Source organism: Rhamphochromis sp. 'chilingali' (genome assembly GCF_963969265.1).
Source record: "Rhamphochromis sp. 'chilingali' genome assembly, chromosome: 5".
NCBI lineage: Eukaryota > Metazoa > Chordata > Actinopteri > Cichliformes > Cichlidae > Rhamphochromis > Rhamphochromis sp. 'chilingali'.
This window is the reverse complement of record NC_137932.1, coordinates 5,062,385-5,079,259: the sequence shown is the minus strand read 5'-3', so window position 1 is coordinate 5,079,259 and position 16,875 is coordinate 5,062,385. Positions and strand designations below refer to the sequence as shown.

Sequence of the window (16,875 nt, the reverse complement as noted above, 5' to 3'; positions counted from 1 at the left end):
ATGTGTTCAGAATTTTCAAATTGATTATGTCTCATTTCATAAATCATGACAGACTGCTCTTCCCTACAATGTGCCTTTATAGGGTAAAAGTCTCAGGTTCAGCAGTCGTGGCCCTGTATTTACTTGCTATTGGATCTATGGCACGGATCTAGTGATCATTTCAGTCACATACCTCTGGCTGTGAGTACAGAAGCACATCTCACCTGTTGCTCAAAACTTGTGTTTGCAAGGAGCAGCCAATCAGAATAATGTGGTTTAAAGGTGAAGATATAGAGAACTAAAACGGCTTATTTCAGACATGAATGAACTGAGATGTCGTACCAATTATGCCTAGTATGTGGTAAATTTTATTAAAAACAAAACAAAACAAAAAACACCCAGCATGCCCCTGCGGGCGGTTTATCCTTCAAGCTCGGGTCCTCTACCAGAGGCCTGGGAGCTTGAGGGTCCTGCGCAGTATCTTAGCTGTTCCCAGGACTGCGCTCTTCTGGACAGAGATCTCTGATGTTATTCCCGGGATCTGCTGGAGCCACTCGCCTAGCTTGGGAGTCACCGCACCTAGTGCTCCGATTACCACGGGGACCACCGTTACCTTCACCCTCCACATCCTCTCGAGCTCTTCTCTGAGCCCTTGGTATTTCTCCAGCTTCTCGTGTTCCTTCTTCCTGATATTGCTGTCATTCGGAACCGCTACATCGATCACTACGGCCGTCTTCTTCTGTTTGTCTACCACCACTATGTCCGGTTGGTTAGCCACCACCATTTTGTCCGTCTGTATCTGGAAGTCCCACAGGATCTTAGCTCGGTCATTCTCCACCACCCTTGGGGGCATCTCCCATTTTGACCTCGGGACTTCCAGGTTATACTCGGCACAGATGTTCCTGTACACTATGCCGGCCACTTGGTTATGGCGTTCCATGTATGCCTTGCCTGCTAGCATCTTGCACCCTGCTGTTAAGATTATAAATTATAGGAAGTGTGCATAAAGAAAAAGAAAAACCAGAGTGCGTGTGGTGATGTGATGTGTGTGAGAGTCCAGTCTTATAGTGATGTGTGTGGGAGAGTCCAGTCCTACACCTGGTTCAGGGCCCGAATAGCCTGGGGGAAGAAGCTCCTCCTCATTCTCTCTGTTTTGGCCTTAAGGGAGCGGAAGCGCTTCCCAGACCTCAACAGTGAGAAGAGTCCATAGTTGGGATGGGAGAGGTCCATCATAATCTTCCTAGCTTTGATCTTGCACCGCTTGGTGTAGATGGACAGCAGGTCAGGGAGCTCTGATTGAATGACGCGTTCGGCCGAGCGCACCACTCTTTGCAGATCTCGTCTGTCCTGCTTGGTGCTGTTCCCAAACCAGGTGCAGATGTTTGCCGTCAGGACGCTCTCGATGGTGCAGGAGTAAAAAGGAGTTACAACTGATTTTGACAGTTTCGGGAGTAGATTTAGTTGCAAGAAGTCTGCTTTCTCTCTGCATGTTCCTCTTACAGGCTACCTCCACCTAAACAGAGTTTATTTCAAATTATTTTTATCAAATAGTTTTTTTTATTGTATTTTATTTCATTTTATCGCTACACTTGAGTCTCACAGAATTTAAAAAAATCGTGTTTAATTTTCTTAAAATCGAATGTACATCAATTTTAACACTGGTTTCAATAAGTGCTCTGCAAGCAAAACATTATTTTGGCGTTATTCTTAAATTTTACTGAGTTAAGCGCATTTTAATCAGGCACCCTCCTCGCGTGATGTCACTACTTTCTGAAGGCCCCGCCCAGTCCAACAGGAAGACAACAGACCTGTAGTGGGATGCTAATTTGAGGCTGCTGGCGCTAATTATACGTACAGTTTTCGTCCAAAGCCGACGCAGCTTTTAAAATGCCATTATTTGATGGGCTCGGAAGCGGAGGAGAGAAGACTGCGATTGTTATTGACTTAGGAGCAGCATACACAAAGTGAGTATTAACCGTTAGCCCGCCCTGCTAATAGAGCCACTCAGCTAGCAAAATATGCTAAAATGCATCTTTGTTTTCTGAAATAACTCGCCCGCCTCTCAACTATAGGTTTATTTTAGGGAACTGAAGACTTAAAGTCTAACACATCGTTAAATTTGACCCCAAAAAACCTACTACAGTTTTGGTAGTGAATGCTGATGTGGGCTAGCTTGTTAGCCACGTAGCCAATGCTAGGCTAGGTTAAGTAACTGTCAGCATTCAGCTAGCATTTTTTTAAGTTAATGTCAAGTGCTATCAATGCTAATTTAATAATTTTAAAAGCTCTATCATTAGACCTTAAACATTCTTCTTTCGGCTGCTTCTTTTAGAGCTCGCCAAAGCAGATCACCTGCCGTCTCTCATACCCTATTTCTAGGACTGCCTATCGCTGTCACACCAACTCTCTGCGTGTCCTCCTTCACTACATCTTCCCTGGCAGCTCCATTATCAACATCCTTTGTCCACCATCCCTCCTCTGCATATGTCTAAACAATCTAAACGTTGCCTCTGTAACTTCACAGTCACAGTCCTCACATGTGTTGTATATTAACGGGTATTTATAGTGAGCAAATGGATCTTTATTTACTGAAAGCATTTCAGTGTCATTTTTGTTATATTTTGCTGGAAGGCAAACAGACATTAAGTCATGTGAAGATCAAGAGGACTGTTATTATCTTCTCAAATACTGTCGTCTTTGTTTGCAGTTACTGCCACAGAACATCCAACACAAATATGCACTGTTGTTTTATTTACAACTAAACTGTGGTGCTTTTGCCCTTTTTATTAAATGACTGTGTCTTTTAGAAATACGTTTTTGGTTTTCATAAAGTTTGAGGGAACTAAAATTATAGTATTTAAAACAGTTACTGGTAATGATTATTATATAAATATTTATATTTTCAGCATCTCCTATTATGCTAGCTGACAGCTTCCTTTTCTCACAGATGTGGCTTTGCAGGGGAAACGGGGCCCAGGTTCATAATTCCGAGCGAGATCCGCAAACCGGGACAGCAGCAGGTGAGTCTGCCGTGTTCTGCAGTGGAATTATGTAGAATTATTTGTGGAAATGGAATAAACAAAAATATTTGGTATTTGATTTCTCATATTCAGGCAGTCAAAGTGGTTCAGTACAACATCAATACAGAAGAGCTTTATGTCATTCTCAAAGAGTTTATCCACATACTGTACTTCAGGTGAGATTCTTCTCCAATAAATGACTAGGTTATTGAAGTTCTTTTTTTCTTGCGGCTACATCACATCAGAGTTTGTTTTCCCATTTGCCTCATTAGGCACCTTCTGGTGAACCCTCGCGACAGAAGAGTGGTCATCATCGAGTCCATCCTCTGCCCATCCCACTTCAGGGAGACACTCACAAAGGTTTTCTTCAAACAGTTTGAGGTACGAAAGCAGAGACACGTGCTGGGATCAGACAAGTTAATATAAAGTATCTGTTTGCAACTCTGTGCACAAAAAACAAAAACCCAACACGACAGAGCACCATCAACTCTAAACAACAAGTCAGGAAAGATTTCTTTTCTCAGTTTGGTGCACAGCTGTCATGGAAGCATAAGCTTTGAGGTTGTGATGTGTGTCATCAAGTTCTTGGCACACGAGTGCACAAAAGTTGATTAGCAGAGAACAGCAGGTGTCCCCGTCATTCTACCTGCCCTAGTTCCCTGAACTGCTGCGCTTCTTCTCTCCTCCTGCAGCTGAGCTAAAACCACACTTGATGATCACAGTGTAATCCACTTAAAATTAGCTCTTGTGTAAATCCCTCCTTATATTTAATTAATTTGACCTGATTTAGAAGAGGTAACTAATGCATTTATTATGATAACTACTGTTACTTGATGCAGACAAATTATTTTGCCTATGGGTGCCTCATATTTAAGTTTTGTTTGTTTGTTTGTTTGTTTTTTGTAGTTCATGCTCAAGGTTGTGTATGAAAGTCATGGCATCATTGAGTATGCTCTATGTAATGGATAATAGGAAATAATAGTCAGTGTAATTAGATGCCTGACTCATAAATGACTGTTATCAGTGGCAATTGCATTGTCAGATGGGTAATAGATAGTAGCCTAATCTACATATCATGTTCAACACTTTAACAACCTGTTATTCAAATTTTACATGATTTCCACCTAAACTTTATAATAAACTAGAACAATCTAATAACTGATAAACAAAATGATTATGTTAACAAGGAAATTTTAGTTAGTAGAGGAATTTCTAAAGTTTTACTCCATGAATGATTTCATTTTCTAGGTGCCATCTGTGCTATTTGCTCCCAGTCACCTCATGGCCATCATGACTTTAGGCATCAACTCTGCACTTGTGATGGACTGTGGTTACACAGAGACGCTGGTGCTGCCCGTATCCTTTTCCCATCATGAGCGTGGTCTCTAGAACAGTGAACAATATGGTCTGCTATATACATGCTATATGTTTTAATTGATGCATCTTACACAAATTTAATATTTGGCAGGCATTATTGTACTGTTAGCTTCAGGTCTAGGACATTTATGATGCTGATCTTAACGCTGGAAATCAGGTTTGTGAGTGTACTCCTATTTTGCCAGCCTGGGAAGCTTTGCCTCTGGGAGGAAAAGGCATCCATAAGTAAGTACTAAAGGTTCTAACAGCATCAGTGTAGTGATTTGTACACATTTAACTGAGAAAATAATCCATCTGAGTCTCTCTTTCCTGCATCATGATTGAAAATCTCTGACTGTTGAATTGAATCATTTCAATCTCTTGTTTCATTGCATAAAATGCATGTGTTTGTTTATTGTAGGGAGTTAGACAGCTTTCTCGTGGAACAGTGCACCGTGGACACAGACACAACCACAGGGCAGAGCGTACAAGCCGCCATTGGTAAATACAGAAAGTCAGCACATACCGTCTGTCCTCTTCTTTTAAATGGGGACACTTGTGAAGGCATAACTCTGTTATGGACTGCTGATTGGTTTTTACAGTGCCAAGAATAGAAGAATTTAATGGCTGTGACCCATTATGTAGCATTTACTATTCATAGGAAGAACTTGTTTCTGTGTGACATTTGAGTGAATCGCTTTTTCAGTTTGTGAATTATGCATTATGCATACAGTCTATTTTAGAGATTCTCTCCACACTTTTTCTTGATGGAGGGAACCAGACTGAGTATATTGAGTTGAGCTGTGAGATCTACAGCTGCAGCAGAATGAGGGAGGAAAAAAAAAAAAAAAAAAAAAAAAATATATATATATATATATATATATATATATATATATATATATATATATATATATATATATATATATATATATATATATATATATATATATATATATATATATATATATAAAAATTTAAAAAGACAACAGGGTGTCTGTCTAGATGGGTCATAAAACATCTCTGCAGTGAGCACAAAGCCACTAAGATCTCTGTAATTAACTCTCTACCACTGACTTTGAAACTGTATTTCCCCAAAACTGTGTAATGATAGTAGTGCCAAACACCAAAAAAGTCTCTGTTTCAGCAGTGGTGGCTTTTCCTGAAGTTTTTCATAGCTGGATTCGTTTCAGACCCAGCAGTCACACTTGTCCTCTGCTGCAGTATCGGCTTCTCTAAGTGCTGATTCAGCATCATAAATCAAACGGGAAAGAGAAATAGGAAAATTGGCTGATTGATGCATAAGTAAATTCAAGGAACTGAATGTTCATTTCTTATATTCCATTTTTAATCTCTTAACCAGGGACTATCCCAGAAGAAACAGTGGAAGACATCAAGGGTAGGTTTGACTGACATTCCTTATTTATGCCATCCTTGAGCACCATGGACAGTCTATACACAAACAAATCTGTCTGTCCATCCTTCATCCCCTGGAATATTCTTGCAGCGAGGTTGACCTACATTTTCTAATCAACAGAATTCCTTGTTTTTACTCTGAGAACAGTTTGAGACCTGTCTGTGTTTCTAGGATGTGGAGGCTACAGCCTTTTTGTTGATAGACAAAAGTGTGTCTTTTAATTTTTTTACAAGTAAAAAATTCCTTTGCCTTTTGTGTGGCTTTTTTCTGGAACAATGAACGATTAAGAATAGGCGAAACACCCATCCACTTATTTTTATAATGATGCAAAAGTATAATTTACTGAGACTGTGCTGCAAAATGGGGTTGTCAGCTATGTAATAAATGTTTCATTTAGGCTTATTTGGGTCTTTATGTCTTTTTAATTCATTGTAAGTCATGAACAAAAACCACAGTTATGGAAGGAGTGAAAGGAAAATACTTCAACTCCTTATGCTTGGTCGCAAACATTCTTGTCTACAAGTTTGGTTATGTGACCGCCAGTGCTGTTTTGTTTCCTGCAGTGAGAACTTGCTTTGTCAGTGACCTGCAAAGAGGCCTCAAAATCCAAGAAGCCAAATTTAACTTGGATGGCACAGCAGAGGTAAGTCAGCTCTTTGTATGCTGCTTACCACAACTGCCCAAACATTTGTGCTGAGTAAATGACAAATGCTGCACTTTTTAATGAAACACTTTTAAATGTGTTCATAGCGGCCCGCCCCTCCTCCAGATGTCGATTACCCGCTTGATGGAGAGAAAATCCTGCATATCAAAGGATCCATCAGGTATGCTGTCATAGTCTGCTTAAAGAAAGAGTTGGACAGAGAGAGCCTTCTATTTTCCTGTAACGTTATACAGCTTCAGGTATTTCCACGTGTTCTTATAATTAAAATGACTGTGTAATCACCCTCAGCTTGCTGTTATAATTATCATAAAGCCATTTTCTCCTTTTTTCCAGGGACTCAGTGATGGAGATTCTGTTTGAACAGGACAACGAGGAGAAGAGTGTGGCCACTCTGATACTCGATACTCTGGTTAAGGTAAAGACAAGTTTCTCATTTAGTCATAGTAATGTGTATCGTTAATATGTTATCTGTGCTGATACTTACTGAAAGTACTATTTATACCTTGGTATAAATATATGTTATATGGTTTTTGGCTACTTTTGAGACATTGGCAAGCTATTGTGGTCATGAGGACCACTAACAGCAGAGATCATACTAGCTTGGGCTAGTCGTTTTAAGAAAAGCTTTCACTCCACATGTTTTGATGCATGATCAATCATCCAGGTAAGGCAATCTTTGAAAGTTGTTTCTGGACGTAGCCTCTACTGAAAAACATCCATCCTGGACAGGGAGGAACGCTGGTTTGAGCGTGGAGTCAAGGAGGCCATTTACATGAAAAGGGAAAGACCATCTGTGAATCGAGGAGGAGGCCTAAGGGTCCATCTTTCACCATCTTAGAATGCTGTGATTGCAACCGTTGCCCATCTGTCTGGAAATGGTACTCATGAACATTGATCAATGGTCTTTGATCAGTGGTTGTTGATCAATGGTCATGACAATTTGCATATTAATGATCAAGGAACTGACCTCCCAGCCCATTGTTAGTGGTGCTGGTTTCAGTCATTTTGCAAATGTAGTGTTTATAAGTTTGGGGAAACTTGCAGTCAGGTGAGACTGAAGAAGTCATTTGGATGAGTGACGAAACGTTTCTCCCATTGAAAACGCTTCGTCCAGATGAACAGAATCAACCTTTTGGGATTTTGGACATAGTGTTCTCAGTTGGATAAACTCGGGGTTGGGGGAAAATCAATACAGCACAGTGTCGTGATATTTTGTGTGGTGATATTGTATCGATACAGAGGGTCAGAATGTAGACATTTTATTTAATAAATTAAAATACTCTGGGAATACTACAAACAAGACAGCTAACTCGCATTAAATTCCCTCTACTGAACAAAACATCCAACACTGGACACATTTACCACCTAAAATTCAGAACAAGCTAATGGCTCAGTCACACACTAAAACCCCTTGCATTTAAAAATAAATAAATGAATTGATGGTTGCTTCCAGATTTTACTACATTTTTTTTCCCCCCCACAACTTGTGGTGACTACACGGTTTTGTAAACTTGACAGTGTCGCACACTCACAACCACTTTACATCACAAATCTATTTTACAGTTCTCACTAAGTCTTTATCAGTGACCACATCTCGAGGGAACTCAACTCAACTCAGCTGGCTTTCAGCTGGTTGCATTCTTGTTATTCCTGAAGAGCACAAAGGTTACTAAGGAAAAATTTATATTTTAAAAGTGAACTGCTGTTAAATGTGATTTCTGCGTATGTAGGCAGCAACAGATGTATTATCAGAAACAGATTGCATGTAATTGCCAACTTGACCCCTTTCAATTGTAGACGAATAGCAAACCTACTCTGTCTTATGGCAACATTTATGGCAGGTTTTACTCTGTGTTGGTGTGCTTTACAGTCGCATTATGCAGCAAGACATAACCTAAGTGAGCTAACATTATCTTATTGGATAAAACGGATACTGGGAAGTTAAACATGGAGGAAATAATTTGCAGTTGAAAAAGATGATGGTGTCACTGAATTACTCAGCTTATTGCGAAATGTTAAAAATTGCGGCAATATATTATCACGGGTGAAGTATTGTGTTAATGTTGTATCGTCAGCTGTCTGGTGATTTCCATCTCTAGGGGAAGCAGTTTTTCACTCATCCAAGTGACTCCTTCAGTCTCAGCTGTCTGCAGGTTTCTCCAACTTTATAAACAGTATATTTGCATAATGAGTGAAACCAGCACCACTATCAATGAGCTCAGTTTCATGATCGTCAATATGCAAATTATCATAACCACTGATCAGTCTCCAAGAGTGCCATTCACTCTTGGAGAGTTGGGGAGTGACTGTAATCACAGCATTGTAAGATATTGAATAATGTACCCTAGGCGCCCTCCTCGGTTCAGAGATGGTCTTTCCCTTTTCACCTAAAAGGCTTCCTTGATTCCCTGTTTAGTAACAAGAACCACTGGCCTGTAGGTGTAAACACAGCTCCAAATACTCTTTGCACACAAGTACTCACATTGTCCAGCACTGAAATCTTTTCCCCAGTGAACTTGGTGAAAGTCATGTCATGCTTGTTTTGTCCTGTATCACTTTCCCTTGTCTACCATTCGTGAACAGGTTTTCTTTAAGTGTGTTTAGTGCAGTCCTCTAACAACCCGTGGCAGCCGTTTGTCACTTACTGGAGAACAGAAACTAATGCTGTTCCAACTTGATGACTACAGACGTGTTTTAAAAATGATAATTGTGTGGATGCTTTAAGCAAGACTTAAGGCTTGTCCCGATATATCTTCAGACACTCCTGATGCTCACAATTCAAGAATTTTTTTTCTCACCTATTACCGTTCTGAGATGAGTTAGACTTGTTTGAGGGTAGGAAATTTGTCCCCCGCTCAGATTTCTTCAGATTTCAAACTCTGGAAATGAGGAACTTTTTTTCTCTTGTCATATCTTTTTGATGGATTTCCACAGATCCCTGAAAATTTCCATGACTATTCACCAAAGCCTGCTGTTTCTTACGGTGAAAGAATGATTTTGATGCTCCATATAGATTTAGAGTTACCAAAGGTTGTTTGAGAGCAAGTCAAGGCAGTTTTTGGTTCGCCTCTACTCAGTTACAGTGTATTACAAGTCATATATCTTTAATAATTTATATTTTATCTCTGAATTATGAAGACCTGAAGATTCCCCCATCTCTTCTGAACAAAACAATACCTGAATGACCGTTCTAGCCTCTACGGTTAGGAAATTATGGCCATTTGTTCAAGGGAAATCCTGAATGTCAGTTACTATAATCTGATTACTTTTTTCAAGTAACTAGTAAAGTAAGGGATTACTATTGCAAAAACGGTAATTAGATTACCGTTACTTTCCCGTAGGAACGCTGCGTTACTGCGTTACTAAAACCGTGATTTTTTTTGCGAGAATGTCTCACGACAGTGACGTAAGCGAGTGCGCCGTTAGTGACAACAGCTGTGTGCAGATCAACAATGGATCACATATCGATTGTGGGAGAGAGTATGAGCGTGCAGCGTTTAAAGCGTGGAAGTACTGACCTTACTTTGATTTTGATTCCATAAAAAGTGACAAAAACATTAGCGTCCATCGTGCGTGGGAAGAAAACTTCTTTTTACAGCGAAAAAACCCCTAAACTTCCGAGCAAGCACCGAGTGCGCAACGACGTAATGGGAAACTCGCAGAAACTCGCGGATTCTTCCACTGACCGCGGCACTTCTGCACCAGGGTAAACCTCCGCCTACCGCAGTCCTGCTTTACAGGTGAAAATAGAGCAACAGGACCGCTGAGTCTTTGACTTTATTTATTTTCTGCTGTGTTTTACTTGCATTTATTTGAAAGACTGAGTGTAAACACAAAAAATATTTTATTTTATGTGCTGGAATGTGCAGAAAATAGGTTTAAATGTTAAACTAATTTATTCAAGTCAGAGAATGTTGCATATAATTAAATTTTTGCTTGATGCATAAAGTTAAAATATTAAAACTGATAAAACAAGTTAAAAAAAGAGACTTTTCCATTTGATTACATTTTGTATGATGGATTATGTAGAAAAAGTAGAATTGGGCTGAAAGATCTATCGCTTTATCACCTCTTCAGGTTGTAAATCGTGTTTTTAAAAAGTAACTATGTAATTAATTACTTTGAAAATAAGTAATCAGTAAAGTAACGGGATTACTTTTTGGGGGAAGTAATCAGTAATTAGTTACAGATTACTTTTTTCAAGTAACTTGACCAACACTGCTCCTCAATCATAGTATTTCTGCTAAAGCACAGTACTTCTGCTACATCATAGTATTTCTGCTAAATCATAGTATTTTTGCAAAATCATGGTATTTGTGCAAAATCATGGTTTTGGGGCCAAATCATAATATTTCCGTTATGTTATAGTATTACTACTAAGTGGAGGAATTTCTGTTATGTTATAGTATATGTGCTGAATATATTATATGTGCCAAATCATAGTATTTATCCCAAATTATAGTATTTATGCCAAATTACAGTATTTCTGCTAAAAAGCAGAAATAGTACCTTTTAGCAGGAATTTCTGCCAAAAGATAGTATTTCTGCTAAATCAGAGTATTCCTGCCAAATCATAGTATTTGTACTGAAACATAGTACTTCTGCCCAATCATAGTATTTGTACTGAAACATAGTACTTCTGCCCAATCATAGTATTTGTACTAAATGATAGTACTTGTGCCAAATCATAGTATTTGTGCCAAAGCATCGTATTTGTATGGAGTCATAGTATTTCTTCTAAATCATAGTATTTCAATCAAATCTCAGTAGTTGTTGTTAAAACGCAGTATTATTGCCAAATCATAGTATCTGTACCCAATCATAGTATTTCTGCTAAATCATAGCATTTGTGCCAAATCATGGTATTTGTGCAAAAATATTGCATTTCTGCTAAATCATAGTATTTCTGTAATCTTATAGTACTTGTACTCAATTATAGTATTTGTGACAAAGTTTAGTATTTGTACCAAAACATAGTATTACTGGTAAATCATAGTATTTGTGCTAAAACATAGTATTTCTTCCAAATCATAGTATAATTGCACAATAAAGGTTCTTGAGCCACTACTCGCCTCTGTCAGTGCGCCCCAGGGCAGCTGTGGCTACAATGTAGCTTGCCATCGCCAGTGTGTGAATGTGTGTGTGAATGGGTGAATGACTGAATGTAGTGTAAAGCGCTTTGGGGTCGTATGGATTAGAAAAGCGCTATACAAATGCAGGCCATTTACCATTTACCATTTACATCAGTGTTTGTGCTAAAACATAGTATTTGTGCCAAATCTTAGTATTTCTTCTAAATCCTAGTAATTCTGCTCAATGATAGAATTTCTGCTGTGCTGTAGTACTTTTTTGCTAGATTGTAGTACTTCTGCTAAGTCAAAGTATTTCATGTAAATCATAGTATTTCTACCAACTCCCAGTGTTTCTGCTAAATCATAAATAATGTTTTAGCACAAATTGTATGATTTGGCTCAAATACTATGATTTGGCAGAATTTTCTGTGTTTCAGCACAAATGCTATGATTTGGCAGGAAAAAAATATTATTTAGTATAAATACTAAGTTTTAGCAGAAATACTATGTTTAAACTTTAAAAAATTCTGCTATTTCTGCTAATGTGTGTTATTGAAATGAATGGAACACATTATCAATGTGGTCACTGATTTTGCATGCCGGGTTGAGCTGTGTTTTAGCTCAGTGAGATGAGCTTCCGTTCTCAGACTGGGAGGCCCGGGTTCAAATCCCGCTTATGGCAACATTTCTTTCGGTTAACAGTTAAACTTTTTTTAACTCTTTTCAGCAGAAATTCTGCTTTTTCAACTCTTTTCAGCAAAATTTTCAGCCTTTTCACCTCTTTTTAGCACAAATCTCAGCTGTTTTCAGAAAAAAAAACCTCTTTTCAGCAGAAATTCTGCTGATTCACCTCTTTTCTGCAAAGTTTTAGCCTTTTCACCTCTTATCACCACAATTCTCTGCAGCTTCTGCTCATTTCAGCAGAATTATCAGTCTCTCCACCTCTTCTTTGTGTGAGAGAGTTTGGCGCAGTGAGATGAGTAGCCGCCTTGAGACCAGAAGGGCCAGGTTCGAATCCTGCTCAGGGCAACGTTTTTTGTTTTTTTTTTTCCAACTTTTTCAGCTTTTTTCAGCAGACATCTTCAGCGTTAAGGCATCCACACAGCATTTTCGCAGGAAATGTATATTTTTCTAGTGATAATTGACTTGAAGTGGAAACGGTGGCATTTTTTGTTTTGTAAAACCCATCCGCACTGGAAACTCCCACCAAAGCAAAATACTCATACTTGCTGCACTGCTCCTGTAAAACAAAAGGGGAAAAAAAGGCGTTGATAAGCTTTCCAGAGGTTGCCGGTGTCACTACTTACACAACGCTGCCTTATTACATCTAATGTTTTGGATTTGGATGCATTTGCATTAAACACATTAAAGTGAGCCAACACTTTTAAAGATCCTGCTCTATGAGCCATGACTGGAGTGCACTGACTGTAAACACGGGGCAACTTAAAATGTGTTTGCTTGCCCCTGCTAGCCTTGTTTTTATAAGAGGAAGGTTCTGTCAGCTCTCTCAGATTGAATTTTTCCTAAATACAAGGAGCATCGAAGTTTGTCCAGGCATTTACTGATTCTGAGCCTGTTTGCAAATCCCATTTAATTCCAGACCCCTGTACCATCACTGTCAGCTCTGTATCATAGCATGATGCCATTTAGAGCAGGGCGATATGGCCAAAAATATTTATCACGATATATATTTGAAAATTTGCGATAACGATATAACTGACGATATAATTGATGCAAGACAAAATACAACTCCACAACATTACTAGTGCAAAAAGACAACCTTCCTTTTATTTTCACTTAAACAAGAAGCTGGTTTTTATGTACATTAAAGCTATATAAAAATTTAACAGTGCGAATACAAATTCCTTGCTGAAAGTTTAACCAAAAGGCATTTCCAGTAGAAATGGGCTGACATATCCTGAGCATAACCATGTATAATATCCATTGAAGTTAAAAAGAGGTGCTTTGCAACATTAAACTGCAGTGTGCAGTACGTATTTTTCGGACCATAAGGTGCACGGGATTATAAGGCACATTAAGCGAAACAAGGCAGTCAGATAAATCAAACTTTATTAAACTCATTCTTCTTGCTTCCTCCACTTCTGTACCATTGATTCATTAATGTTGAATTCTCTGGCAGCTGCTCTATTCCCATGTTGTTGCAGTATATTAATGACTAACCTCGTATTGTGGATGGATTATCTCAGTTGTTATGGATTATCTCAGTTGTTCTCCTGACTGAAGTTTGGTCCGTTTACAGCATCCTGCCATGCGATTGCATTTGTCTCTAACTATCAGGCACGTTAACTTTTATAAGTGGAAAAGTGTTAGTGTTCGTCCTCCAGCTTCACTGTTTATGTCATGCTAACATAGCTGTGTCGCTAGCGATCACGTAGCACATCATTATATAGCAGCTAGCCCAACTTCAGTAACCCTACAAACGTCACTGCTGTTTAGTTTCCCGTCTTCATTTATGTTGGAAGTGATAGCAGAGCTGTACGTTTGAATTTATTCAGAAATCTCTCAGTCAGAACATGCTATATCATGCTTGGGTAACTAGCGAAACTAGCGAGCTAACTTCCGCTAGCTTCCTGCTAACTTCTAACTCCGTTAAATGTAATAAATTTTGTTTTCATGGATGCCTGGAAGTTAAACTTCATAGTTACACCTGGTAAAGCAGCAATGCTGATCGTTTTATTAAAGATGAAAGAATTTAGACAGTTTTTAAACTCTCAGTGATGCTGCAGTGTTCGTTTGACCTGAAGGTACGGAGTTTAGGACCCAGATTACTCCCAGATTTAAGAGCATCTTAGTCCGACAAATACGACAATAACGACGGCCGCTTGCATGTTCTGCAAAAAAATGTGCTTTGTCGTGTATCTGACGGACAAACGCCAAACCAGTTCCACATCACTGAAGTTGCACCATTTTTACAAACCAATTCTGGTTCATCTGTTTCACTCAACAATCGGCCATGTGCGTATGAAAACAAAGGCACTGCGCATGCGCGTTTTACTCCCATTCTATCGCGATATTTCATTTTCCTATCGTTGCCTAACATTATACCGGTATTACCGTGAACGGTATAATATGGCCCAGCCCTAATGCCATTCTCACTCTCCTTCTTACTTGGGGAATATGAGTACCTAGTTTGGCTGAGCGTTTGACCTTGACCTTCAGTGTTAGAGCAAGGTCAAACAGCATGGAGCATTTTGAAATCTCAAGTGTTTACAGCTTTTTGAATCATTTGGGTAAAAATCATAAAAAATACCATTTTAGGTTGTTACTCGAGGTTGTCAGGCAGAGGTCATACATCAGCATGTGGTTACAAAAAGCAAGCTTTTATAAAAGTTTTAAAAGTATGTTGTGATAGAGGCATTATCAGACATCAAAGTTTGGGGGAGTTGCACTCTGCGTGCTCTTGTTATTACTAGTAACTCATTTGATATAGTTTAAAATTGAGTTAAACTGAGTATTAGCACCACCCGTGACCAACATGACCAGATTTTGATAGAACATCTGTTAGATTGGGAATAGTGAAGGTGGGAGTGATCTCTGTCAGCCTAATCTAATGCATACAGTCCCGCCCGTCGATTCTACAACGTTTGTTCACACTATTTGGTGTGCTTCAGCTCAGTGTGTTATGTACTATAATGCAGGCTTCATAATTCCTTTGATTTTTGCTTCATTGATCTTTCCTAGTGGTGGATTTTAGTTTGTTCCTTGCTCTCCTTTACTGAACCTTTAGCATCTCTGGCTGGAGGAAGTTAGCAACCCCCGCAGCGTCGTTCTGCACATTATCCAGCAGTTAAACGGGCTGTGCAGTTTGACTTTGTTTGGCTGCTGTGATGCAACCATTCAATGCAACTAAAAGCATTGTTGCTCTTCACTACGGGGATCCAGTCAGTCCAGAACAGCCTATTTAAACTCATAAACCCAAACAGCCGACTTCACACAACTTCACACTTTTACTGTAATGATGTAAACGTTTAAGTCGGATGTTACACAATAGTGAACTGCTCATAATGTTCTGATGTATTGCAGCTCCCCTGAGACCACTCACAATAACGTCACAGTCCCTGTTATGTATCATGTTGTTTTAGCCCATTTTACCAGAATCCTTCTGTAATGCTGGGATGACTCCCACCTCCTGCCTCTTTTTCCCCGTAGCAGCAGTCGGATAGTGAAGAACAGTTTTCCACCGTTGTGTTTTTTTTTTTGTTTTTTTTTTTCAAAATATCTGTTTGTGTTTGTTTTAGTGCCCCATCGACACCCGTAAAGTGCTCTCTGAGAACCTGGTGGTGATCGGAGGCACCGCCATGCTGCCCGGCTTCCTGCACCGCCTGCTGGCAGAGATTCGCCTCCTGGTGGAGAAACCCAAATACAGTAACGTGCTGGCCAGCAAGAGCTTCCGTATTCATTCTCCCCCTGCAAAGCCCAACTGCACTGCGTGGCTTGGAGGTCAGATATGAAATTAAATTGAATATTCATGCTGAAGTGAAGGCTTGTGGATTAAAAAATCCATCACAATCATCACTTCTGATAAAACACACTGCCAGCATTTTTCTACTTTTAAGTAAGAAGAAAAAAAAGTTTGTGGCTCCTCTTGTAACATTTGTAAACTCCTCACCAGGTGCCATCTTTGGAGCCCTTCAGGACATCCTAGGCAGCAGGTCTGTGTCACGGGACTACTACAACCAGATGGGGCGAATCCCAGACTGGTGCTGCTTGAGCTCCCCTCCTCCCGAGTCTTTGTATGAAGCAGGAAAGACCCCTCCTCCACTGATGAAGAGAGCCTTCTCTACAGAGAAGTAGAATATATTAATTCCAACATTTCAGTAATCTGTAACATAACATCACAACACTTGAAGTTCACTCTTAACGACACAAACAGCTCAACGTGTTTTTAATGTCAGGTCATCAACCTTACAGTTATTGTATGTGTTTTTATTTTGACTGTTTGATCAGGCAAGCAGAGTTTTGGAAAGAATATCAAAAGAAAAGAGCAGATGTTTGGATTTTTCAGCATTTGGAATATTTTTGCACATGAATTCTCGCTCTATTAAATCTGGAATATTGTCTGAGCTCCACGAAGCTGCGTCTTCTGTTAAAGCCTCATTTAGCGAGATGCTAAATCTGTATGTACTTCTCTCACTCTGATCCACACCTCCTGTTTTATTTTTTTTTTGGTTGGTTTTTTTGTTTTGTTTTTTATTTTCCTGTACTGTTTTTGCACTTAAAGTGAGTCGCACAATCCACTGAAAAGTTTCTAGTCACTACCAAGGTAAACTTAGTCATTGATTTGTCAGCAGACTTACAGAAAATGCTGCTGTGCAAGTCATTTATTTTGGTCACAAGCTACGCTTCCTG

The 16,875-nt window shown here is 39.3% G+C and overlaps 1 protein-coding gene across 1 annotated transcript; it reads left to right on the top strand.

The window, feature by feature from the left end:
* The first annotated feature begins 1,738 nt into the window (after positions 1-1,738).
* On the top strand, positions 1,739-16,590 carry actr10 (actin related protein 10). Its single transcript, XM_080882315.1, has 13 exons — positions 1,739-1,943; positions 2,927-2,999; positions 3,093-3,175; positions 3,272-3,380; positions 4,248-4,355; positions 4,534-4,601; positions 4,777-4,856; positions 5,716-5,751; positions 6,333-6,412; positions 6,520-6,593; positions 6,767-6,848; positions 15,765-15,966; positions 16,139-16,590. The coding sequence occupies exons 1-13, from the start codon at positions 1,867-1,869 to the stop codon at positions 16,318-16,320; spliced, it is 1,254 nt and encodes a 417-aa protein (XP_080738441.1). The 5' UTR covers positions 1,739-1,866; the 3' UTR covers positions 16,321-16,590.
* The last annotated feature ends 285 nt before the right edge of the window (positions 16,591-16,875 follow it).

Excerpts from the sequence above, each read along its gene's own strand:
- actr10 (XM_080882315.1), top strand. The coding sequence starts at position 1,867 with ATGCCATTATTTGATGGGCTCGGAAGCGGAGGAGAGAAGACTGCGATT. Across the intron at positions 6,413-6,519 it reads ACTTGGATGGCACAGCAGAG|CGGCCCGCCCCTCCTCCAGA; the intron begins GTAAGTCAGCTC and ends ATGTGTTCATAG. Across the intron at positions 6,849-15,764 it reads TACTCGATACTCTGGTTAAG|TGCCCCATCGACACCCGTAA; the intron begins GTAAAGACAAGT and ends TGTTTGTTTTAG.